Genomic DNA, 26267 nt, shown 5'->3' on the forward strand with positions numbered 1-26267 from the left:
GTACACACCGGCCACTTTCGGCTGACCTGGCTGATGTTCGGTCCATGTATTCCAGCCTTACAGTTGTAGGTGGGTATAGTAGATGGTATGTGGCAAAATAAAACATTTGAAAGTAAGCTGTACATAAAGTCAAGTATACAAAGTAAATCAAAATAATAGCAAATTAACTAAATTGTCTGATATACCATAAAATTGATTTTAAAAACTTGCAAAAAATTGGGCTTTACGCTCAACCCCCCCCCCCCCCCCAATAAATATAAAAAAATGTAGAAATCGTTCTACAAACAACCATCTACTATCAATCTGACAATAGTTTGAAGTAGCATCTTTAATTAAACTTTAGCACGTACCAATAATAAGACACTCATCCAGACATCCAAAAACGTGGCCAAGGACAATCAGCTTTCCAAGTTGAAGGTCAACAGGTAACTGAGCCAGAACTCTCCCCATGTGTGTGAGCTCCCCATCATATGGGTTCTCCTCCTGCTTTCCACTTACTGCCAAAGCACCTACCTTCATGATGCAAAAAAAAATACACCATAATATACATCAAATTAAAAAAAGCACAGACACATTAAAGCATATATATGGTAAAAAAGAAAAATCATTTTAATTTCCGCTTTTGTTTAATTATTTCTACTAGCCTACTCATATATCTAATCAACAGTCTTAAAGTTTTGTAAAATAGGGTCAGCCAAAAAAAAAACACTTTGTTACAACTTTGAATCATATTACAATGGCTACTTTTAAAAGCTGTATGCTACAGACATACAGAATATGGACACCGAAACTCAAAGAAAAACAAAATAGAATTTTTGTAAGATCTTACAGTAAAATTATTTTCTCTGAGTCCGCTGACAGTCGCCGCCCACTCATAGTCTTCACTTATGGGTATTGACCTCTTATCCACAGGAGTAAGCTAGGCAGAAGATTTTGTTAGAAACATTCACAAAACTTTGCATACACACCTACAGGGGGCTGTCCCTCTGGTCCAATACCCGCGGCTAGCCTCATTCCCAATTCAGTTTGGTAGCAAGCAGTAGATAGTCCATGAACCCCAAAAGAGGGGCGGCGACTGTCAGAGGACTCAGAGAAAAGAATTTTAGGGTAAGATCTTACAAAAATTCTATTTTCTCTTATGTCCTCTGACAGTGGCTGCCCATTCATACAGTTTTCACTTATTGGATGTCCCAAAGCAGTGTAGACATGAGGGGTGGGAAACGCAACTGTCTAAAGGTAATGAAGCACCCAAGGCCAGATAAAAGAACCTCATCTGAACCAGAAAGGTAACCCACTGGGTAACAGGAAAGCTCAACAGGAGCGAACAAACCCAGGATGGCAAAATAACCAAGGGGGGAAAAAAACCCAACAGGAGGGGACTGGCTAAAAACGCCATGACTCCCCCCCAAGTACTGTCGCACTCCGAACTATGCAGCCAAAGGAGGCATCTGCCGATGCCTAAACATTAAGTATGTAAATGTTGTAAAGGCGTGCACGGACGACCAGGTCGCCGCTGGCAAACCCGGGACCCCCGACGCCTGATGGCGAAAGGCCGAAGACGCACCGACCGCTCGGAAGAGTGTGCCGTGACTGGGAAGGGCGGAACCCGTTCCCTAAGCTTAGAAGCCTGTAACACCGTCCATCTGAACCATTCAGAAATGGTTGCCGCAGACGAAGCCATACCCTTCAGAGGTTCCTCAGGAAGGACAAAAAGAGAATCCGACTTTCTGAAGGATTCGGTAGACGACAGGTAAACCCTGATCGCTCTGACAACATCCAAAGAATGCAAGGCAAACTCCTGAAGGATGCGTAGTAATTCACACACAGCGAAGGTAAAACAATCAAAACTCCTCATGGAGATGGGTTTCAGACACCACCTTCGGAAGGAAGGATTGATGAGGTCACAAGACCACCTTATCCCTATGAACAACCAGGTAGGGGGAGCGGCAAGATAGGGCCGCCAACTCCGACACTCTGCGAGCAGATGTGATCGCCACCAGAAAGGCGACTTTCGGTGACAGCGCAGGCAGAGGAATCTCCCTGATGTTCTCAAAGGGAGGACGTTGCAAAACAGACAGAACTAAATTCAAGTCCCAACGGGGTAAGGGCGCCCGCCGAGGGGGGGCCAGATGACGTACCCCTTGAATAAGGTGCGGATCAAGGAATTTGATGCCAAGGGGCGATGGAAAAGAATGGCCAGCGCAGATAGCTGACCCTTAATAGTGGTCAGCGCAAGACATTGGTCCACACCGGATTGCAGGAAGGCCAACACCCTCGCCACCGAAAAGGAGCGAGGATAGAAACAGAGATTCGCACCAGGCGAAATAAGCCATCCAGGTACGATAATAAATCTTACCGGACGAGGCCTTCCTAGCTCTAAGCAAGGTAGGAATGACCGCCGATGAGAGACCCCGATCTCTCAAGACCTGGCTTTTAACAGCCACGCCTTCAAAGCCAGCGACTGTAAAGCAAGAACGAAGAGCAGCCCCTGAGACAACAGATCGTCTCGTAAGGGGAGCCGCCAGGGAGGCACGACGACCATTTGCATGATGTCCGCGTACCAAGACCGACGCGGCCAGTCCGGGCCCCCAGAACCACCAACCTTGGTTCCGAGACCAACCTGCGAAGGAACCGTGACAACAACTGGATCGGGGGGGGGGGGGGGAGGGGAGGCATAAATAAGGCGATACTGATTCCAAGACACCACCAGCGCATCTGAGACGGTTGCCAGAGGATCTTGTGTTCTTGCCACGAACCTTCCCACCTTGTTGGTTAGAGGAGGCGCGCCATCGCGCCACAGCATCTAAAACACCTCCGGGTGTAGGGACCATTCCCCCTGGTCTGGGGTCTGACGACTCAGATACTCGGCCTGCCAGTTTTCCACTCCCGGAATGTGAACTGCCGAAAACGCCGAGACCAGCGCCTCGGCCCAAGGCGGAACCTCTGCCACTTCCTTGGCTGCCCGGGGACTCCTGGTGCCCCCTTGGTGATTGATGTATGCCACCGCAGTGGTGTTGTCCGTCTGCACCCACACAGGGTGGCCCTGAAGATGATCCCACCAACGGAGCAAACAGTCTTCCAAGACAGTTATCGGTAGGGAGGATTCCTCCTTCAACCAAGTGCCCTGGGCAGACAATTTACCCAGAACGCCACCCCAGCCCGACAGGCTGGCGTCCGTGGTGATCACCTTCCATAACAACGGCCGGAACGATTTCCCTTCCGTCAGAGCCAGAGACTGGAGCCACCATAGAAGGTCCACTCTGACCAGGTGACTCAAGATATCCTCCTTACCAAGGACTAAGGATGCCTGCCCCACTCGGCTAGGATCTCTGCTTGCAGAGATCGCGTGTGGAACTTGCAAACGGCATCGCCTCGAAAGCTCACACCATCAATCCTAGGGACCGCATGCAGGTCCTGAGTGATGAGGATTTGTTGTCCCTGAGGGACCTGACCTCGTTCTGCGGAGTCCGGAGTTTGTCCCCCGGCAGGAAAACTCACGCATGGGCGGAGTCCAGGACCATTCCCAGGTAAGGGAGACGAACAGAAGGGGACAATGTGGACTTCTGAAAGTTGATGGCCCTCCCGAACTCCTGGAGCGTCTGAACCGTGGTTGACAGATCGCGCAACAAAGTTGGACAGGAAATCGACCTTAACAGGAGATCGTCCAGATATCAAAGGATTGCGATCCCCAGCGCCTGCAACAGGGCCAGAACAGGAGCCAAAACTTTGGTAAACACCCTTGGAGCCGAAGGGAGACCGAAAGGTAACGCCACAAACTGATAGTGCTCCTCTGCGATTGCGAATCGGTGGTACCTCTGATGATCCTCGAAGTTAGGAATGTGTAGATACGCATCCTTGAGGTCGATTGAAGCCAGGAATCTCCCGGGCTCAGAGAGGCCACCACCGATCGGAGGGATTCCATACGGAAATTTTTGAAACTGTAGGTCCAGAATCTGAAGCACCTTGCCCTCCTTTCTGGGCACCGTGAACAGATTTGAGTAAAAAAATCCCGAAACCCGTCCCGATGTGATACCGGGATGATCACCCCCTGGGCGAGGAGATCCTAAACCGCCCGTTGGAGATCTTGGAAATGATCTGGGGTCAAATGAAGATTTGAGGGAAAGAATCTGTATGCTGGGTGCGATCGAAATTCGAACTTGTACCCCGACCGAATGAGTTCCTGAACCCATCTGTCCTGAATGGCGAACGGGGCTGCTGTGCTAGATTGGGCGGCTTTAGACTTGCCCGCCCAAGGCTTCTTCTGGCCACCAGAGGCCTTAAAGGATTCGCCCTTGTCTTGTGCCCGAAAGGCGCGAAAGGATCCCTGGTTAGGTTTAAAGGAAGGGCCCAGCTTACCGCGGAAAAAAAACTTACCCTTGGACACATGGGGCAGCAGAGTGCTTTTACCCCCAGTGACCCCCTTAACCAACTCGCCCAGGGAGTCCCCAAAAAAGGCGATTCCCTGCATAAGGGATGTCAGACACCGTCTTCCTGGAAGTCCGGTCGGCCGACCAGCTCTACAGCCACACAAGGAGACATTTTATCACTGCAACAGCAGATAAGCGTGAGACTAAAAGGGGCCTCAGCCAAGGCCGCATCACACAAATAAAACCACCTGAATAATTTGGTCCACCATCTCCAAAGTAGCAGGAGGGGCGGAATCAGCCACAAGGGTGCGTCTGAGCACCTTAGTGCACTCCACCACAGCCTGAGAGACCATTACTGAGGCGAACACGGGCTTCAGCAAGGAACCTACCACCACAAAGGAGTGGCGGGTAAGAGATTCCACCCGCCTAGCTGCCAGGTCTCTAAGCACCGGATAAGCCCCCGTGGGCATCCTCCTCCCCTTCCGACTGAGAGGACTGGGACCCTTCAGGGGGTACACAGTCCATGGCAACCATTCCAGCTCTGAATCAGAAGACTGAGAAAGCCTGGGCAGTTTTCTAGAGGCCCGCTCAGACATCAACAGATCCACTTAAGATGCCAAAGTCGCAATGCAGCAGTAAGGGAGCCCATCGCAGAGGATTCAGGCGTACCTGAGCCCCCCACCCGAGCTGGGGAAAATTTGCTGTCCTGGGACTCCATAACACACATTTAAAAAATGTATAGAGCTGGCCCTTTAAATAAGTGACAGAGGCGGATTCCACCGCAATGAGGACTAGTCTATAGCGCTAAGGCCCCGAACATAGTACTGAAAGCACAGGTTATACCCCAAAAAAACAGCACACAAGCCCCCCAGAGGTGTCACCCAGCTCCCAGCACTATCGGATTGTCAGGATGAAGGAAATGACATCACGCCACTAGTTGCCCAACAGTTTTCTGAGCTAAGCAAAAATGGCTGCCAATGCAAAGTAATAGGGAGGCTCCGGGAAAATGGCCGCCGAGCCCTAAGCAAAGAAACATTGCCACATGCAAGATGGCACCCGAAGGGCGCGAATTACACTAGAGAAAATGGCTGCTGACTGCCCATACATGAAGCCAGAACAGCCTGACCACATCCAAAATGGCGGCCCCGCGAATATTACACCGGAGCAGCCCCCACAACCATGCCTGTACACCCAAAGTGACAACACACTCCCGAGGGACCCCCGCATACCCCCCACAACGCGGCATGACCGCAAATAGCGCCCCAGCAGGGACCGTGAGGGAGACACAGGGACCACACAGACAGACATGAGGGGGATCACACAGGCTCTAAACAGACTGCCATCCCCATTAGAGAAGGCCCCACACACACAAACCCCCGGGCATACAATGTCATAGACAGAGGGGGTAGCATGGTAACAGAGGGGGTAGCATGGTACTCACCGATCCATGCGAATTCGTGGGTGCCACTCTGCAACAGGAAGCTTCCCACCCCGGGTGGTGGGGGTGCCATCAGCCAAAAAATCTTCTGCCTAGCTTACTCTTGTGGATGATAGGTCAATACCCATAAGTGAAGACTGTATGAGTGGGTGGCGACTGTCAGAGGACGTAAGAGAAATGCAGCCAGCCCACATTAGTACCCCCTACTCCCACCATACCTCAACTGTATAGAAAAGAAATACCAAGAGCATAATTATAGACAGAGATGTGGAATCAGTTCCCATCAATGAACGCCAAGAAAATTAGCTTTCTACTCAAATTTCTTTTTTCTTGAAAGTCCATTGAAGGACACAGCTAGATCTGTAGGCTGTTTGGTTATTATGTCAGCTGCAGAAATAGGTTGCTGGGAACAAGCATTAGAACACATACTAAGGCTGGTGGTCAAACCCTTATCTGTGAAACATCAAATTAGTAGGCAGTAGTATTTAGACATAATTAATGCCGGTTACACATCGGTCGAAAATAGGCTGAACACAGCCGGTTCGGCAGGAACCGGCTAACTTCCGGCCATGTGTACAGCTCGATGTCTCAAGACCAACATCTGTCAAACAGGCATGCTGGATAACAAGCATCTCATCAGGGCTTTCAGCCAATGGCAGTCCCCCTGCTAGAATACAATAGCACAACAGGGGAGATAGCCGTACTAACATTGCTAGTATTAGTACAGCGATGTCAAGCGATTTATTTATTTATTTATTTTTTTTATTTAAAGTATGGCCAGCTGGGCTGAATGCACAAAAAAAGTGTACCAAGCTTAAAGTCGAAGTAAAGCTTTTAAACTTGTGCCAACAGGTAAGCCTATAATAAGGCTTACCTGTAGGTACAGTGAATATCTCCAAAACCAGTTTAGGAGATATTCACATGGAATGCAGTCAGTGATGACACCGGCACATGCACTCTGAAGGGGCAGCATACCCATGCCGTACCTTGAGAGCTCCAAGGCCGGGACAATATCGTGACTCCAGCTAGCAGCGGGCTTTAGCCAACTGTTGGCTGAAACGGGTCACAGGAGTGCAGAACTCCTATGATCCATAAAAATATGGCCAAAAAAGCTTTGGCCATACTTATTTTTTACGGATTCTTCCAGTATCCATAAAAGAAAACCAGAAACAAAGAGCGTGTACCAGAAAGGTAGACTGAGGTGAAAGGACTGAAAAAACACTGGCAGACGCTGCAAGCTGATCTTCAACAGATAAAAAGGTGTGACCTGTGCAAATTTTCATCTGGAAGTAATAGCAACCAATGATGCGTTCGGTGTTGAGGACCACAGACCCACATAAGAGCTTTAGAGGCTGCAAATACTGAGGCCAGATCTGATAAGAATTCTGCAGGCAAAGATGTAGAAGTCCAGGTATGACATCCGTGGTCAGAATCTGGAAACAAGGTTCCAATTTGGCCAAAAAAAAAAAAAGAATCCTACATGACTGTGGTAAAACCTCTGGGACAGAACCAAAGAAGGGGCCATGCTTGACAAAACTAGGGAGGACTTTTCAGTTGGAACACTACAGGCAGCAATGAAAGTGTGTATGTTGAGCTGGAAGCACCAGATAAAGAGAGACATTTCCCAATGTACATATACAGGCGGTCCCCAGGTTACAAACAACATAGGGTCTTGTAGGTTTGTAAGTCGAAACAGGTACATTTTTTAAGTGTAGCTCCAGCCAGAAAAATTATTTTTAAAGTTTTTTTGAATAGCATAGAGAAGTGTTCACACCCCTGTAACATTTGTTTTGCTGTCTGTGCCCGTTTGGAAGGTTTCACCTCACTTTCTGTCCCTATGATAGTTAGATTTGGACAATTTTGGGTTGTTAGGGAATTAAGGATTTGTGATAAGGCTTCAGTGGAGACACCTTTTTCCCATGCAAACTCTTCTAGAAGTGAGTTTCCCTTCTCAGGGGTAGATTTCCTCTCACTTCCGGTTGTCTCCCTCCGTTTGTAACCCGAGGACCACCTGTATGGGATTAGACCTATTTCATCAAGGCAGGAGAACCATAGACTAGTGCACAAGGCTAGGCATTGAATACTCAAAAACCAGTTGCTGGTGGCAACAGATGTTAAGGGTGCCAGAGCTGACAAGGTCAATTTGGTCAGACAGGAGTGAAATACCAAGGATAGATTAATGTACCACTTGCAGTCAAAAGCAGCAACAGGAAGGTGCTTCATCAATGCTACTGAAACAGGGCATGTGCTCAAAAATCCACTTACAGCATAATGTGCTCAGTTCCTCATTGATAACCCCTTCCTTGGTAAACAAACAGAAGATTACAAAAGGTGCCCTGTGCCCCTAGTGACTATATAGCTCCTGGTACTTGCCCAGCACAGGCAACTCAAAGCAAGTCTTCAGAGACACACCTGAGGCTGTACCATGGCTCTGCACACAAAGTACCCTGTGACTAACAGTTTACTAGATCCGGAAAGCACAACAGTACAAAGCCCAGTGCCCCAAGGTCACATTTCTGCAATCGCTTAGTTCAGGGGGATGCAGGTATAGCACCCAAAGCCACTGCAGAAGAAACTAACTAGAATATCTGCAAGTAGAAAACAGCTCAAGTAGCTTATAGAGGAACCTTCACTGAAGAGAAAAGGTACATTTGGGGAGGGGCATAGCAAAAGGGTTAGATTTTAACCACTTCCCAGCCACCTTACATACATATACATCCTGGATGGGAAGAACGAGTACCAAGAGCAAGGCTGCAGCTATGATCCCAGAGCTTGGGACCAATTTGATGTGTCACACTGGAATTAAATTGCAGAGTGGAAGGAACTTCCATTCTCCGTATTCTTTGGTAAAGTTCTTAAGAGGTGAGGATTTAGTCACTTCAGGCTTTGGTTGCTTCTTTACTAGCCATTACTGGCTAGTAGAGCAGCCAATTACACTGATTTTTTTTTGGAGGCCAAAAGAGAGATCTCTCCATAAAGAGTACCTGTCACTGCCCAGCTATCAGAAAGCATGTTATTCAACCCTTCTGATCAACTTTATTATCACATGGAAAAAGAAAAAAAATGTAAATAGAAAAAAAAAAAAATGTAAGTGCCCCCCATTCAAATATGAACACAAATGTAGGTGTAGCACCCTACAGGTAGGTGCTAGGTAAAATATAGTGTGCATTGTCTGCCTAGCAGCAGAGCCATGATTTCATTTGGTCACGTAGGTCGTCATGGCTCCCACTTGTGTCTGCTGAGAGGGGAGTCTCACCACTAGCCCTGTGAGAGGCTTTTCATTGGGCAGTGGAGGAAACCCAATCAGAAACACATTCAGGCTTGTAACTACCCCAGAAGGCAGATTCTGCCACAGAGAATTCTGGGAGTGGGTATACGTTTGAAGGGAGTACATGATTCAGTGTCTTTGGTGGGAAGCAGAGTCCCAGGAGGGAGAGTACGGATGTCTCTCCTCCTGTCAGAGGAAGCGGATGTCTCGTGGTGCTGCCTCAGAGTTCAGAGGGTGCTGAATTGAGCTGAAGGGGATCCGATGCGTGGAGAACCAGCAGATAGAGAGAGAGGGGTCCAGTCCCAGGAAAGCCTACAAAAGGCCGTGAGTACTGTGGATTGCCCCTGGAGTCTGCCTAGTGTCAGAGGGGCCCACTCAGGAGGAGGTTCTGGGGATCCAAGTGTCAGCTAGCTGTAAAGGGGGTGCCTAGTCAGAGGACCCTGAAATAAGAGGGGGTACCTAGTCAGAGGGCCCTGAAGTGCTAAAGGGGGTGCCTGCAGTTGGGCCCTGAAGAGTCAGTGTACAGTGTGGAGTGTACCAGTTGAGAGTTGCAGCAGCAAAGGAATTTGCAAAGAGCTACCTCAAGCCAGCGCAGGGCTGGAGGGAGCCAATCAGCGACTTTTGAGCAAAGCAGTGTCTTAAGTCAAGTATTCTACAGTCCTGTATCTTCTAGATTAAAGTCGGGGTTCCAGGACAGCTTGCAGTGGGAGGGAAAGCATAAGCCAGCTTGAACAGCCATCTTCGAGCTAGGGCGTCCAAGCCCAGCATCCCTTTCTCCTGCGTAAGGGAAAAGAATCCTTTTACCTTCCCGTTTTGCAGGGTGGCAAACAAATCAATATCTGGGTACCCAAACCTTTGGACCAACCATTGGAAGATGTTGGGATTTAGCTCCCACTCTCCTCCTCTTAAGGGGTGACTACTGAGGAAGTCTTCTTGCCAGTTGTTCTTCCCCTTTATATGCATGGCCATCAGAGAGATTAGCTTCCCTTCGGCCCACCCTAGAATTTCCTTGGTCAGTGCCAAGAGGGAATTTGAGATGGTACCCCTTGACTATTTATGTAGACCACAGTTGTGGTGTTGTCGGACAGGATCTGAGCTTCTCCCACTGCTTTCAGCTCCCTGAAGTTTGATGAGGCCTGGGCTATTTGTCTATTTGTTTGTCTCAGACCCCCTGAGCTTGGGCCCCTTCCAGGTGAGCCCCCCATCCCCCACGTGCTCGCGTCTGTGTTGATTTTTACAGGGTTCCACGGACCCCACGGTCTGCTTTCCTCCAAATTGCTTGGGTCCAACCACCACTTTAGTGACCCATGGATTTTTGGAGTGAGGTTGACATTCTCATCTAGTGACTCCATCTTCCTGTCCCAGGAGGATAGGTGGAAGAACTGAAGGTCTCTTGAGTGCAGCTGAGCCCAAACAACCGCTGGGATGCTGATGGACATAAGTCCCAGGAATCTTAGGATTTCTCTCCTGGAACAAGAGGATGCACTCGAGAGCTCCTACTGAAGAGACTATTTTCTCCACTTTTTCCACCGGAAGAAAGAGCTTTTGTACCCTTGAGTCTACACGTTACCCCAGATAGGTCTGCACCTGGGTGGGTTCCAGGGAAGATTTTTCTAGGCTGATTAACCAGCCTAGTTTTTGTAGGAATCTTATCACCTGCCAGGTGTCTGAGCTCACCTGATCATCTGACATGCCAAAAATCAGCAGGTCGTCCAGATAGGGGATTAAGGCTATACCTTGGAGATGGAGATGGGCCACTGCATCTGCTAGAGTTTTTGTAAAGATTCTCAAGCTAGCTCCTAGCCCAAAGGGAAGTGCCCTGAACTGCCAGTGTGCTGTTCCCTCTTTGGTAACTAACGCAAATCTCAGAAAGGACTGATGTTCCTGATGAATAGGAACATGCAGGTATGCATCTCTGAGATCCAGGGTAGTCATGAAAACCTCTTTCAGCAGGTTTTTTTTTGTACTGAATAATTGGATTTTTGTAAGAACTTACCGTAAAATCCTTTTCTCTTAAGCTCATTGACAGACGCAGTCCTCTTGATTAATATCAATTGGGTTATACTGCCCTCTACAGGAGTAGGACACTAGGCAGAAGAAAACGTTCTGGCCACACCCTGGGAGCAGTCCCAGGGGGTACATCTTCTCTCTCCCTGCTACAGGATGTTAGTTATGTCACAAAGCAGTGTCAGAGAATTCAACCCAACCCAAATAGAGGGGCGGGTACTGCGTCTGTCAATGAGCTTAAGAGAAAAGGATTTTACAATGAGTTCTTACAAAAATCCAATTTTCTCTGTTGCTCATTGACAGACGCAGTCCTCTTGATTAATATCAATTGGGACGTCCGAAAGCAGTGCCACAAATGAGGGGTGGGATAACGGAAATCAAAAATCCAATCCAACCGGTGCCAACTAGAAGTCTTAAAGGCTCAGACAACAGGATGAGACTCAACTGAAAACCCAACAGAAAAAAACCCTCGAGGTAGACCACCGGTCTCCTCAAACAGCGGCCTGCAGAACCTTGCGGCCAAAAGAGGCATCCGCCGATGCCATCACATCAACTTTATAAAATTTTGTAAAGGTATGAACCGACGACCAGGTGGCCGCCTTGCAAACCTGAACCACTGACGCCTGATGGCGGAAGGCCCAGGAAGCACTAAGCGCCCGAGTGGAGTGCGCCTTAACAGGGAACGGAGGAACCCAACCCTTAATAGAGTAAGCCTGTACCACCGTCTGTCTGATCCATCTCGAGATAGTCGCCGCAGACGCAGGCAACCCCTTTCTATGGCCATCCGTGATCACAAAAAGTGAATCCGTCTCACGGAAAGATTCCGTAGTAGTCAAGTACACCCTGATCGCCCGAACCACATCCAAGGAGTGTAACGCAAACTCCCGAGGATGACTGGGCTTAGGACACAGGGAAGGTAGCACAATATCCTCATTTAGATGAAAATCTGAAACCCCCTTAGGAAGGAATGGATTCGGACGAAGAACCACCTTATCCCTATGAACCACCAGATATGGGGAACGACAGGACAATGCGGCCAGTTCCGACACCCTGCGTGCAGAAGTGATAGCCACCAAAAAGGCCACCTTCTGGGATAAAGTAAGCAAGGGAATCTCCCTAATATTTTCTGAAGAACCGACAACACCAAATTAAGATCCCAGGGCGGCAAGGGTGCGAGCCCCGGCGGCGCCAAGTGCCGCACCCCCTGGATGAAACTCCGCACCAAGGAATGAGTAGAAAAGAGGCCTCTGAAAGAAGATTGCTAACGCTGAAACCTGACCCTTGATAGTGCTCAAGGACAGTTTCTGCTCAACCCCCTTTTGCAGAAAAGCGAATATTCGGGCCACCGAGTAGGAACGTGGAGGAAACCCAAAGGATTCACACCACACGATATAAGACTTCCATGTGCGATGATAGACTTTTCTGGAAGTCGCCTTCCTCGCTTTAATTAGAGTAGGAATAACTGAAGCCGACAAACCCTTGTCCTTCAGCACCTGGGTCTCAACAGCCATGCCTTTAAAGCCAGCGATCGTAAAGCAGGATGGAAGATCGGTCCCTGAGTCAGCAGATCCTCCCTGAGAGGAAGTCGCCAAGGGATGTCCGCGACCAGCATGACCAGGTCGGCGTACCAGGCCCGACGGGGCCAATCCGGAGCCACAAGGATGACTGGAATTCCCTCCACCTCTATCCTGCGAAGAAGTTTCGGCAGCAACTTGAGAGGAGGGAAGGCATACAGTAGCTGATACTGCCCCCACGGGACGACCAGTGCCTCTGCGGCGTCTGCTAGAGGATCGCGGGAGCGAGCTACAAACCTCCACACCTTCTTGTTGAGCCAAGATGCCAACAGATCTACATCCGGGGTGCCCCAACGAAGGCACAGTTGGTGAAATACCTCTGGATGAAGAGACCATTCCCCTTGATCTAGAATCTGACGGCTGAGAAAATCTGCCTGCCAATTCTCCACCCCCGGAATGAATACCGCGGAGAGGGCTGGAACAAATCGTTCCGCCCAACGAAGGATGCTGGCCACTTCCATGGCCGCCAGGACACTCTTGGTGCCCCCCTGGTGATTGACGTAAGCCACTTGCGTGGCATTGTCCGACTGGATCCGCACCGGGCTGCCCCGGAGCTGCTCGGTCCAGTGAATCAGACAAAGTCTGATCGCTCTCAGTTCCAATACATTTATTGGTAACCTGGATTCTTCCAGGGACCAGAGCCCTTGAGCAGATCGCCTGCCAAGAACTCCACCCCACCCGGATAGACTGGCATCCGTGGTGACAATCGTCCAATAGATTGGAAGAAATGACTTCCCCCTGACTGAGCATTGGTGATCGAAGCCACCAAACCAGAGATTCCCTGGTTCGTTCGCTCAGCCGGATCTGATTGTCCAGGGAATCGAGATTCCGGTTCAATTTGAGAAGAATCTCCTTTTGAAGCATCCGGGTATGAGACTGGGCAAACGGTACTGCTTCGAAGGAGGCCACCATCAGTCCCAGAACCCTCATGCGAGTCCGCAGGGAAGGCCAGTCGACGGTCAATAATAACTAGGTCGTCGACTGAATCTTCCGGAGTTTATCCACCGGGAGAAACAATTTTGCCAAGGATGTATCCAAAGTTAGGCCCAGATAGTTCAGTCTCCTGGTGGGAACCAGGGATGATTTCTGCCGGTTCACCAGCCATCCGAACTCTTCCAAAGAGATCATCGTGATCTCCAAGTTTAGCAACAGAGCTTGCGGAGACTCTGCACAGAGTAGAAGGTCGTCTAGGTAGCCTAGAACCGAAATGCCCCTCTGTCGCAACAGTGCCAAAACTGGGGCCAAAACCTTTGTAAAGACCCGGGGAGCAGAGGCGAGACCAAAGGGTAACGCCGCAAACTGATAATGGTTCTCTCCCACGGAAAAGCGAAGGAAACGCTGATGTCCTGCATAAATGGGAATGTGAAGATAGGCATCCTTGATGTCTATGGACGCCAGAAAATCCCCCTGATGCAGGGAGGCCACTACTGTGCGAATGGACTCCATCTTGAATTTTTGTACCTGGACAAAATGATTGAGTGCTCTTAAGTCCAGAATTGGACGCACCTTGCCCTCTTTTCTGGTATTGTGAATTGGTTCGAATAGAACCCCTGAAAACGTTCTGTCTAAGGAACGTGGACCACCACTCCCTGTTGCATCAAATCCGTTACTGCCCCCCGCAAAGCTATGCGGTCCGGGGATAGTCGGATTTTAGAAGGGAAGAACCGCAACGGTGGAAGTGATCGAAACTCGATCTTGTATCCCGACCGTATGACCTCTTGAACCCATTTGTCTGGAATCCTGGAGAGCCATGGGTCCGGAAACCGGTGAAGACGTCCCCCCACCCCAGATATGGGTGGGGGCGCACCTTCAGGCTATAGTGGTCTTATCTTCAGGTCTGGCGGAGCCGGACTTTTGTTTACCCGACCAGCGCCCTTTGAAACCCCCTGGAGGGGCTTTGGAGGGCTTCGCCTTATCGCCCACCCCAGTGGAACGAGAAAACTTTTTATGAGCGGAAAAGGAAGGTCCCCGTCTGCGACGAGGTCCTTTACCCTTAGTATTCTGTGGCAAAAAAGTGCTCTTGCCCCCAGTGAGATCCTTGATAATCTCATCCAAGGTGGCAGCAAACAGGCGATTCCCTAGAAAAGGGAGATTAGCCAAAGCTTTTTTGGAACCCTGATCCGCAGACCAGCATTTTAACCACAACACACGCCTGAGGACCACGCCCCAACAATGGAGTGGCGTCCTGAGCAGCGTCACAGGCAAATTGTAGCCCTTGTATCATCTGCTCCAGCAAGTCTGATACTGCCGGGGGGAGACTTCTCCCCTCTAGGTCATGGTGTAACAACTTGGTCCATTCTGTCAATGTTTGTGAAACCAAACCAATGGCAACCACTGAACTAAAGGCTGACCCTACCAGGGAAAAAATGGAGCGGGATAGGGATTCCGCCTTACGATCCACCGGATCCCTAAAGGACAGAGCCTCCTCCAATGGGATAACAGTAGCTTTATTTAGTCTGGAAATTCGGCGAATCCACCGATGGTGGTACCGTCAATTTATTAAGGAGGGATTCCTCAAACGGATAGCGCCTAGCAATCCGTTTGGAAATACCAGGGGTTCGTTTTGGACGGCCCAATTCCTCTTTAATTATATTACCAAAACATTTGGGCAAGGGAGACAACTTCGCCATCTTGGTAGGTTTGAGAGTACCAAAAGGAATTTCAGTATCAGCTATCTCTGCCGGTGTAACCTCAAGTCTTAAGGTTTCCCGGACAGACATAATTAGTGCATCCACCAACGCTTCTTCTTGTGCTATGGCGGAGGCAGAAACGTCCTCCTCACTATCTGAGGAGACGGTACCCGAGACACAAGCCCCAGAAGAGGGACCTGCAGCCGCAGCGACAGGCTCAGAATCCGTATCTGATATGTCAGACGAGATAGGGGTAGGCGGGGGTCGTTTCTTCACCCCCCCGTCCGTGACAGGCCACCTCCACCCGGGATACAAAAGACTCCAGGACCGCTGATAATGCATCTATAGTAAGTGGAGAGTTGGAGGGTCCCGTGGTCACCTCGAGGGGATCAGGAGGGGATACATGTGTAGCAGGGTCCATGGCAAAGCCAGGAACCTGTCAGCAAACAAATGACAAAATTTGAAACTAAAGAAAAAAACTTTTCTCTTTTTTTTTCTTTTTTTTTAAGTAATCCCTCAGCGCAATAGCGCCCCTCAGTGACCACGTGCTTTGGAGCCCCCGCAGAGAGAGAAGAGACACCCCCAAGGCTTACCACCTGATGCACAGAAGTTCCTACAGGATTGCTCTCAGCGCTGTCTTTACAGGACAGGAAGTTTTCTGGATCGATTTACCCGGGTAAAGGAAGCGGCCCCGCCCCCTTACACGTCTTCCGGCCCTCCCACCGCTGCTCCACGAGGCTGGGTGTATCAAAGATGGCCGCCGCCATATCGAGGACATCTAGGCTACGCCAAAATGGCGGCCTCACGCCCGCGAAAGAATGGCGCTCCACGCGCTGCAGCCGACCGATCGATCTGTACGCATGATTGTTTCATTGGTAACGCCCGCGGCGCCATACTCCATTCCTGACCACCTTAGTCATGGATTTGAAAGGATAGCTAGCGTTCCGTGCGCTGCAACCGCCCGATCAAACAGTAGGTGTCTCACAATCTGCATAATTGTTTTAGTGGCAATGCCTGCGGCGCCATACTCAATCCATGACAAACCTTAGTTACGGATTCGAAACGATGGCGTTCCATGCGCTGCAACCGACCGATCAAACGGTAGGTGTCCGACAAACTGCCTGATTGTTTTACTGGTAATGCCTGCGGCGCCATACTCCATTCCTGACAAACCTTAGTCACGGATTCGACAAGATGGCGTTCCGCGCATTGTAGCCGACCGATTAAACGGTAAGCCCATCTCCATACTCCATCCTTTACAAACCTTAGTCATGGATCCTTGCCGTGACCTTCAGAATAGTAAGTCTCCAACCAAGCCTCCTGGAGTGCAAATCTTTACAGGACAGGCCTTACTTACCAACCCCTCCTAGGTGGGGAAGCTAGGAGGAGTATGTTTACAGGATAGAGGGGAACCCGGGATTATGAGGGTCCGATTATCCCACGGAGGGGCCCGCATCCACCCGACAGAGGGAGAGGGGGAACATTCTACTTACCATACCGAAACCGGCGGACACCAACTCCTGACAGAACCCCTCTCCACCGCGGTGGGGGGCTGTTGGCCAACACAGACGCCGCGACTCCATTCAAATTGGTCGTAGACGACCTGGCGAGATGTTTAACTCGCGGGACCAGTCCCCGTCCCCGTCCTATATATGGGGGACTATGTCGCGTCCAACCCAGCGCGGAGCTAGGGCCTGCACGCGATCGCAAGCCGGCTGGGGTGACCACTGGATCTCAACATCCAGCCCGTCGCCTAGATCCAGCATAATTGCTTGAATGTGTCACGGCCGACCCAGCGGGAGGCTGGAGCCTGCGCGCGCTTGTAGGCCGGCTGGGGTGACCACTGGATCTCAACATCCAGCCCGTCGCCCAGCTCCAGCATAATTGTTTGAATGTGTCGCGGCCGATCCAGCACAAAGCTGGAGTCTGCACGCGCTTGTAGGCCGGCTGGGGTGACCACTGGACCTCAACATCCAGCCCGTCGCCCAGATCCGGCATCATTGCTTGAAGATCTCACAGGAACAACTGGAGAAAAAAAGCTAACTAAAAAGGATTTATCTAAAAAATCTTGCCAGGACCAAAGATCCCAGCAAGGAACTTAGGTCCTTACTCCTGACTAGACAGAAAAAAACTAACATCCTGTAGCAGGGAGAGAGAAGATGTACCCCCTGGGACTGCCCCCAGGGTGTGGCCAGAACGTTTTCTTCTGCCTAGTGTCCTACTCCTGTAGAGGGCAGTATAACCCAATTGATATTAATCAAGAGGACTGCGTCTGCCAATGAGCAACAGAGAAATATGGTTTCCATTGAAAACGTCTTGTATAGTAAAAACTTGTTCAAGTTCTTTAAGTTTATTATGAGGTGATGTTTTCCAGAGGGATTGGGGACCACAAACACATGGTAGTAGAAACGTTGGAAGAGCTGATCTTCCGGTACAGGGACTATCACTAACTGCTCTGCCAGTTTTTGAATTCCTTGAAACAGGGCTTCCCTTTTTTGAATTTCCATAGGAGGATGGGTAAGGTTTATCGTGAAGGGGGGTAATGATGTAAATTGCAGACAATAACCTTCTTTCATGAGGGAGTGAATATAAGGGGTCACTGCAATTTCTTCCCATTGGGACAAAAAATGGATTTTTGTAAGATCTTACCGTAAAATCCTTTTCTCTTAAGCTCATTGACAGACGTAGTCCTCCTTGATTAATATCAACTCGGGTTATACTGCCCTCTACAGGAGTAGGACTAGACAGGAAAGAAAACGTTCTGGCCACACCTTAGAGGCAGTCCCAGAGGGTATATCCTCTCTCTCTCTGCTACAGCAAATCAGTTATGTCACAAAGCAGTGTTTAGAGAATTTAACCCAACCCAACTCAGAAAACAGAGGGGCGGGTACTACGTCTGTCAATGAGCTTAAAAGAAGGATTTTACGGTAAGATCTTACAAAAATCCATTTTTCTCTGTCGCTCATTGACAGACGTAGTCCTCCTTGATTAATATCAACTCGGGACATCCCAAAGCAGTGCCACAAATGAGGGGTGGGATAATGGAAATCAAAATCCAATCTAGAAGGCCCAACCGGTGCCAACTAGAAGTTTTAAAGGCTCATCAATCACACGATGAGACTCAACTGAAAATCCAACGGAAAAAAACCCTCGAGGTAGACCACCGGTCTCCTCAAATTGCGGCCTGCAAAACCTTGCGGCCAAATGAGGCATCCGCCGATGCCATCACATCAACTTTATAAAATTTTGTAAAGGTATGAACCGACGACCAGGTAGCCGCCTTGCACACCTGGACCACTGACGCCTGATGGCGGTAGGCCCAGGAAGTACTGAGCGCTCGAGTGGAGTGCGCCTTAACAGGGAACGGAGGATTACGACCCTTAATAGAATAAGCCTGTACCACCGTCTGTCTAATCCATTTGGAGATAGTCGCGGCAGATGCAGGCAACCCCTTTCTGGGGCCATCCGTGATCACAAAAAGTGAATCCGTTTAACGGAACGATTCCGTAGTCTTCAGGTATACCCTGATTGCCCGAACTACATCCAAGGAATGCAACCGAGGATGATTGGGCTTAGGACACAAGGAAGGTAGCACAATATCTTCATTCAGATGAAAGTCTGAAACCACCTTAGGAAGAAAGGATGGCTTCGGATGAAGAACTACCTTATCCCTATGAACCACTAGATATGGGGAATGGCATGATAATGCAGCCAGTTCTGACACCCTGCGTGCAGAAGTGATAGCCACCAAGAAGGCCACCTTCTGGGATAATGTAAGCAAGGAAATCTCCCTGATATTTTCAAATGGAGGTTTCTGCAGAACCGACAAAACCAAATTAAGATCCCAGGGCGGTAAGGGCGCGCGCACTGGCGGAGCCAAGTGTCGCACCCCCTGGATGAAATTCCGCACCAAGGAATGAGTAGCTAAAGGCTTCTGAAAGAAGATTGCTAACGCTGAAACCTGACCCTTGATGGTGCTCAAGGATAGTTTCTGCTCAACCCCCTTTTGCAGAAAAGACAAAATTCGGGTCACCAAATAGGTACGTGGGGGAAATCCCAAAGATTCACACCACGCAATATAAGTCTTCCATGTGCGCTAATAGACTTTGCTAGAAGTCGCTTTCCTTGCTTTAATTAGAGTAGGAATAACTGAAGCTGACAATCCCCTGTCCTTAAGTACCTGGGTCTCAATGGCCAGGCCGTTAAAACCAGCGACTGTAAAGCACGATGGAAGATCGGTCCTTGAGACCGCAGATCCTCCCTGAGAAGAAGTCTCCAAGGAGCGTCTGCGACTAGCCTGCCCAAGTCGGCGTACCCGGCTTGACGAGGCCAGCCCAGAATTTCCAGAATAACTAGAGTTCCCTCCACCTCTATCCTGCGGAGAAATCTCAGCAGTAACTTGAGAGGGGGGAAGACATATATAGTAGCTGGTACTGCCCCTACGGGACGTTCAGCGCGTCTGCTGCGTCCGCTAGCCGATCGCGGGCGCAAGTTACCAATCTCCGCGCCTTCCTGTTGAGCCGAAATGTCAACAGATCAACCTGCGGGATGCCCTACTGAAGACACAGGTGGTGAAATCCTTGGTGATCGACCTAAGTCATCACCATGACATTGTCTGACTGGATCCGAACCGGGCTGCCCTAGAGCTGCTTGGTCCAGGCAATCAGACAAAGTCTGATCGCTCTCAGTTCCCACACATTTATCAGAAACTAAATTCCTATTGGAAGTGATGACTTCTCCTGGCTGAGCATTAGAGACTGAAGTCACCGGGACCAGAGACTCCTTGGTCCGCTCGCTCAACCAGGACCGATTCCTGGAGGGAACTGGGAATGATCTTTGGAAAAGGTAAAGAAAACGTTCTGCTCAAGGAACGGGAACTACCGCTCCCTGTAGCATATGAATGTTGGAAGGGAAGAATCGCACCCGTAGAAGTGATCGACAGTCGATCTTGTATCCCGATCATATGATCTCCTGAACCCCTTAGTCCGGGATTCAGGAAAGCCCTGGATCTGAACACCGGTGAACACGTCCCCCCACCCCTAAGCTGGATGGGGGCGCACCTTCAGGCTGTATTAGCCTTATCTTCAGGTTTGGCTGAGTCGGCCTTTTGTTTACCCGGCCAGCGCCTTTTGAAACCTCCTGAAGGGGCTTTGCCCTTCACGCTCGCCCCAGCGGAGCGAACGAACCTCTTATGAGCGGAAAAGAAAGGTCCTCACCTGTTACGAGGTCCATTAGCTTTAGCAGTCTGTGGCAAAAAAGTGCTCTTGCCCCCAGTGACACCCTTATTATCTCATCTAGGGTGGCCCCAAATAGGCGATCCCCCTGAAAAGGGAGATTAGTCAAAGCTTTCTTGGAACCTTGATCCGCCGACCAACACTTTAACCACAGCACACGTCTGAGGACTACTGCTGATATCGATGCATGCGCTAACAAGGGAGTGGCATCCAGGGCTGTGTCACAGACAAACTGTAATCCCTGTATAATTTGCTCCATCAAATCAGACGCTGCCTGAGGAATACTTCTCCCCTTTAAAGAGGTTGTAAACTCGTTTGAGTTTTTTTTTTTTTTTTTTACACCCTGCAAAAGAAAGACATAATGAGCTAGTATGCATCGCATATTAGCTCATTATACAATACTTACCTCAGAACGAGCCCCCGCCATGCCGCTCACTCACCTCTATGACGGGCGACATGTCTAGTCGCCAGTCTTCCGGGATCGCGGCATCCGGCCATCTGATTGGCCGGAGCCGCGGTGACGTCACTCCCGCGCACGCGCGCGGGAGCCGACAGTCACGGCACGGGGCTCTGAAGGAACGGCACGATCGGCCGTTCCTTCAGAGCACATGCGCCAGTGACGTCACTGGCGACATGTAAGGTAAATATCTCCTAAACGGTACATGTTTAGGAGATATTTACAGTACCTATAGGTAAGCCTTATCATAGGCTTGCCTATAGGTACAAGTTGTAGAGGAGGGTTTACTTCCTCTTTAAGTCATGGCGCAACAATTTTGCCCATTCTGTCAATGTTTGTGAAACTAAACCAATGGCAACCACTGGTCTAAAGGTTGACCCTATCAGGGAAAAAACAGTGCGGGATTCCGCTTCCACTGGATCCTTAAAGGACGGAGCGTCCTCCAACGGGATAACAGTGGCTTTATTTTGTCTTGAAATCGGTGGATCCACCACTGGTGGTACCGTCCATTTTTTAATGAGGGATTCCTCAAACGGATAGCGTCTAGCAATGCGTTTGGAAATAGTAAGGATTCGTTTTGGATGATCCCATTCCTCTTTAATTTTATTACCAAAACACTTGGGTAAGGGAAAAACCTTCGCTGTCTTGGTAGGTTTACTAGTACCAAAGGGAATTTCCATCTCGGTTACCTCTGCCGGTGTAACCTCAAGTCTCAAGGTTTCCCGGACAGACACAACTAGTGCGTCCACCAATGCTTCTTCTTGTGCTATGGCGGAGGTAGAACCGTCCTCCTCACTATCTGAGGGAGCATTACCTGAGACAACAGCTCCTGCAGAGGGACCTGCAGCTGCAATGACCATCTCAGAATCTGAATCTGAAGTATCAGATGAAATAGGGGTAGGCGGGGGTCGCTTTCTTGACCCCCGTCCCTGACAGGCCCTCTCCACCCGGGATACCAAAGACTCCAAAACTGCTGATAATGCATCATCACAAGTGGGGTACTGGAGGGTCCTGCGGCCACCTCGAGGGGATCAGGTGGGGATACATGTGTGGCAGGGTCCATGATTATACAAGACACTTGCCAGAAAAAAATAATTGCAATCAAAAAAATAAAACTTTTTTTTTTTTCTTTAGTCCCCCAGCGCAGCAGCGCCCCTCTGTGTTACCTGCTTTTGGACCCCTACAGAGAGAGAGACCCCACCACTTGAGCTCAGAAGTTTCAATACAACCTGTTCCAGCACTGTCTGTTACAGACAGGAAGTCTTTGGCTTGCTTTCCCGGGTAAAAGGAGGCGGCTCCGCCCCTTTACACGCCTTCCGGCGCCTCCCCATAGCTCCTCGAGGTGTTTCGTCACCTCAAACATGGCCGCCCCCATGCTAGAGACACGAGGCTACGCCAATATGGCGGCCCCGTGCGATCTGCAGGAAAATGGCGGCGGCCTGTGTAGGATAGCGGCAGCTTGCAAGCTAGCAGCGGCCTGCGGGAGGTGTGCACTTGGCCTGTGCGGCCTGCGGGAGCGTGAGCTCGGCCTGTGCGGCCTGCGGGAGTGTGAGCTCGGCCTGTGCGGCCTGCGGGAGTGGGAGCTCGGCCTGTGCGGCCTGCGGGAGTGTGCGCTCGGCCTGTGCGGCCTGCGGGAGGCTGTGCGCTCGGCCTGTGCGGCCTGCGGGAGGCTGTGCGGCCTGTGGAAGTGACCGGCTTTCTGGAGGGATGGCGACCTGCGGATGCAGTAACTCAGGCATAGGCATCGGCCTGTATACACACTATGACAGGTAGGATACCTCTATACCTCAATAGTAATGCCCTTTAGTAGTCTGCCACTGACTTCAGTCACCCTTACACTTTAGATAGTCAGCTCCCAAAACAAACCTCCTGGTTTCATATTCACAAAATCACACTCAAATTGGGGGATCTGTGACCTGTTATAGGATAGAGGGGGGACCCAGAAACTGAGTGTTCGACCATCCCAGAAAGGGGCCCGCGTCCACCAACAAACCCGACAGGGGGAGAGGGGGAACATTCTACTCACCATACCGGAACCAGGCGGGTGCCAACTCCTTGACAGAACCCCTCTCCACCGGGGTGGGGGGGGCTGTCGACCAATACGGACGCCGTGACTGAGTTTGCAACTGGTCATTGGCGTCCAGGCGAGACGTTTAACTCGCAGGGTCAGTCCCCGTCCAGTGGGACTATGTCGCGGCCGACCCAGCGCGGAGATATGGCCTGCACGCGCTCGTAGGCTGAACTGGGGTGACCACTGGATCTCAACATCCAGCCTGTCGCCCAGTTTCAGCGTACTTGCTTGAAGATCTCACAGGAACACTGGAGAAGAAAAGCTGCCTAAAAAAGTATTTCTAAAAAAAAATCTTGCCAGGACCAAAGATCCCAGCAAGGAACTTAGGTCCTTACTCCTAACTAGACAGAAAAAAACTGATTTGCTGTAGCAGAGAGAGAGAGGATATATCCTCTGGGACTGCCCCTAAGGTGTGGCCAGAACGTTTTCTTTCCTGTCTAGTCCTACTCCTGTAGAGGGCAGTATAACCCGAGTTGATATTAATCAAGGAGGACTACGTCTGTCAATGAGCGACAGAGAAAATTGGCTTAGTCTGCCCCCCACTTTGATTCCGGCATCACTTATCTCTTGTGCCAGATGAGGGAAAAAGCAAACTGTTTATTTGCCTCCCTTTTCCAAAACCCCATCTTTTAGCAGGTTCTTTCCTGTTCTTTTGCTGCCTTTGTCCTTGGGGATGGGGGGCACGAGAAAATGTTCTGCCTCTGTCCCTCCTGGGTTTGGCAGGAAACTTTTTCCCCTTTTCTGAGGATCTGGTCAGAACTTCGTCTAGGCCTGACCCGAAGAGTAACGACCCCTCAAAAAGGCAAAAACCACAGAGCTTGGTTTTTGAAGAGTTAAGCCAGATGGCCCTTCTCCTTCTGGCTGAATTCAGAAGAACCCCCACTTTAGCTGAGGCTATAACTGATTCCACTGCAGCGTCAGCTAGATAGGCAACCGCTTTACCTATAACAAACAGGGAGTCCTGTAGGTCTTGGGTTTTAACCTGAGACAGGTTTTTAGTCAGTCTTTCCACCCAACAGTTAGCATTTCTTGCCACACAAGAAGCAGCTAGGGCTGGGGCCATTGCTGATGCATTGGTATCTCAAGCCTTTTTTAATAAGGAGTCTGCCTTCCGGCTCATGGCATCTTTAATATTGCCTGTATCCACAAAGGAGAGGTCAGACCTCTTTGTTACTTGTGACATTGGGGCATCCAGTTTGGGATTTTTTAGAAACCTTTCCACATCTTCCTCCTTAAAAGGGAAATCTTCTTTTCCATGACTTTGGTTTGACTAGCTTGCTTTCTGGAAACTGCCACTCTTGAAGGATTAATCCTTTCAAGGACTGATGCACAGGTACAACCTTTGAAGGGTTCTTACCTAGACCCCTATACATCCTGTCCTGTGCTGAAGTTTCCTTCGGGGGTTCAGGGATCTCTTCTGAGGCATAAATGGCCTGATGGGAGTCCCTGCATATTTTCCAACCCGAATAAATTCCTGCTTACTCCTGAGTCCTCGGCTTCACTTTCTGAGGACCTCTCTCCCTCGCCTTCTGAACTGGTTTGGGAGAGTGAGCGGTTTGCCTCACTTGCCAACCTTTCTTCCTCCCTGGGCTGTGCTGGGGGGAGGTTCTGCGAAAATTATAACAACCCTGAAGGACCTGCTCTTGAAGCTGAGCTTTCCTGGGAAGAAACCCCTCCTTAAGGGTAGGCTCACTGGATTCTATGACTTGGGGGAAAACCACAGAGGAACGAAATGACTGAATTGTAGCCAGCATATCTTCCTGGACAGATTTTAAAAAAATCTTTCATTAATCCAGAAGCCTCTTTACCAGCTAACTTATTGATGCATTTATAGCAGAAAGGCTTAGTGTGGAAGCTAGATAGTCTGTCCCCGCAATTACCACACTTTTTTGAGGTACCGGCATCTGTAGACAAGGGGGGGTACAGTACTAGAGGCTTCTTGTAAACCGCTCTGGGACTCTGGAGAAGAAGATACAAACAAAAGACAAAAAATGTATCACTCTTCCATAAGAATTAAACCTTAGAAAGGACAAAATATGGGTCTGACTATGGTCAGGGGAAAGGACCTTCCAGGGTTCTTGTAAACACCAGCAATTAACCACTTTACAACCGGAGGATTTTGCTGTCTTCCGTCCAGGCCACTTTTTGCGATTCGGCGCTGTGCGACTTCAACTGACAATTGCGCGGTCGTGCGACGCCGTACCCAAACGAAATTTACGTCCTTTTTTTCCCACAAACAGAGCTTTCTTTTGGTGGTATTTGATCACCTGTGCGATTTTTACTTTTTGCGCTATAAACAAAAAAAGAGCGTTTATTTTGAAAAAACAACAATATTTTTCACATTTTTTTATATGAAATTCCCCCCAAAAAAGATGTAAAAACCAATTTTTTTAAAAGTTTTTGGCCAATTTGTTTTATGCTACATATGTTTGGTAAAAAAAATCGCAATAAGCGTATTTTGATTTGTTTGCGCAAAAGTTATTGCGTTTACTAACAAAGGGAAAGATTTGTCATTTTTGGTGTTTTTTTTTAACGCGTAATGGCGGCGATCTGCGATTTTTTTTGCGGGACTGCGACATTGCGGCGGACAGATCGGACCCTTGACTGACATTTTTGACACTTTTGGGGGTACCAGTGACATTACTGCAGTAATCAGTGCTATATATATGCACTGTTACTGTAAAAATGACACTGGCAGGGAAGGGGTTAATTTTATTGGAGAGGGAGGGGTTAATGTATGCCTGGTGCTTACTGACGTGTAGGGGGGGAGGTGACTATGTGATTCATGGACAGATCGGATGTCCAGCTATGCTGAACAGTCCGATCTGTCACTCCCTGTCACTATGGAGATCCGCCCGCTGTGTTTATACACAGAGGGCGGATCTCCAGACTCGATCCCCGACGATCGGGTAAGAGCAGCGGCGATCGCCGCTGCTCCTCCCCTGGCCCGACTCCCGCTGTGAATGAAAACAGCGGGAGCGAGCCTCCGGCGGCGCGCAAGCGCCGCCCAGAAGGGGAGGAGTCCAGTCACGTTAATACTACGTGGCTGGACGATAACGAACCACTCTGCCGCAGTAGTATTACTGTGAGCGGTTGCAGAGTGGTTAACATTTGCAATCAAGACAGTCAGCACTTACCTGATTCCGACCTGGGGTTGGCTGCAGTCACCTGGACCAGCCTTCGCTTCTCCTTCCCCGTGATGTGAGTAGTAGTAGGCTTCA

The 26267-nt window shown here is 49.7% G+C and overlaps 1 protein-coding gene across 1 annotated transcript in view; it reads right to left on the minus strand.

Moving 5' to 3' along the window:
- TDRD9 (tudor domain containing 9) overlaps positions 1 to 26267 on the minus strand; it is a 789496-nt gene that overhangs the window by 312040 nt on the left and 451189 nt on the right. Inside the window, exon 14 of the mRNA XM_082275596.1 lies at positions 351 to 509. Coding sequence (XP_082131722.1) covers positions 351 to 509 — 159 coding nt within the window. The remainder of the gene's footprint in view (positions 1 to 350; positions 510 to 26267) is intronic.

Source organism: Pelophylax lessonae (assembly GCF_965119305.1).
Source record: "Pelophylax lessonae genome assembly, chromosome: 13".
In the NCBI taxonomy this organism is placed as follows: Eukaryota; Metazoa; Chordata; class Amphibia; order Anura; family Ranidae; genus Pelophylax; species Pelophylax lessonae.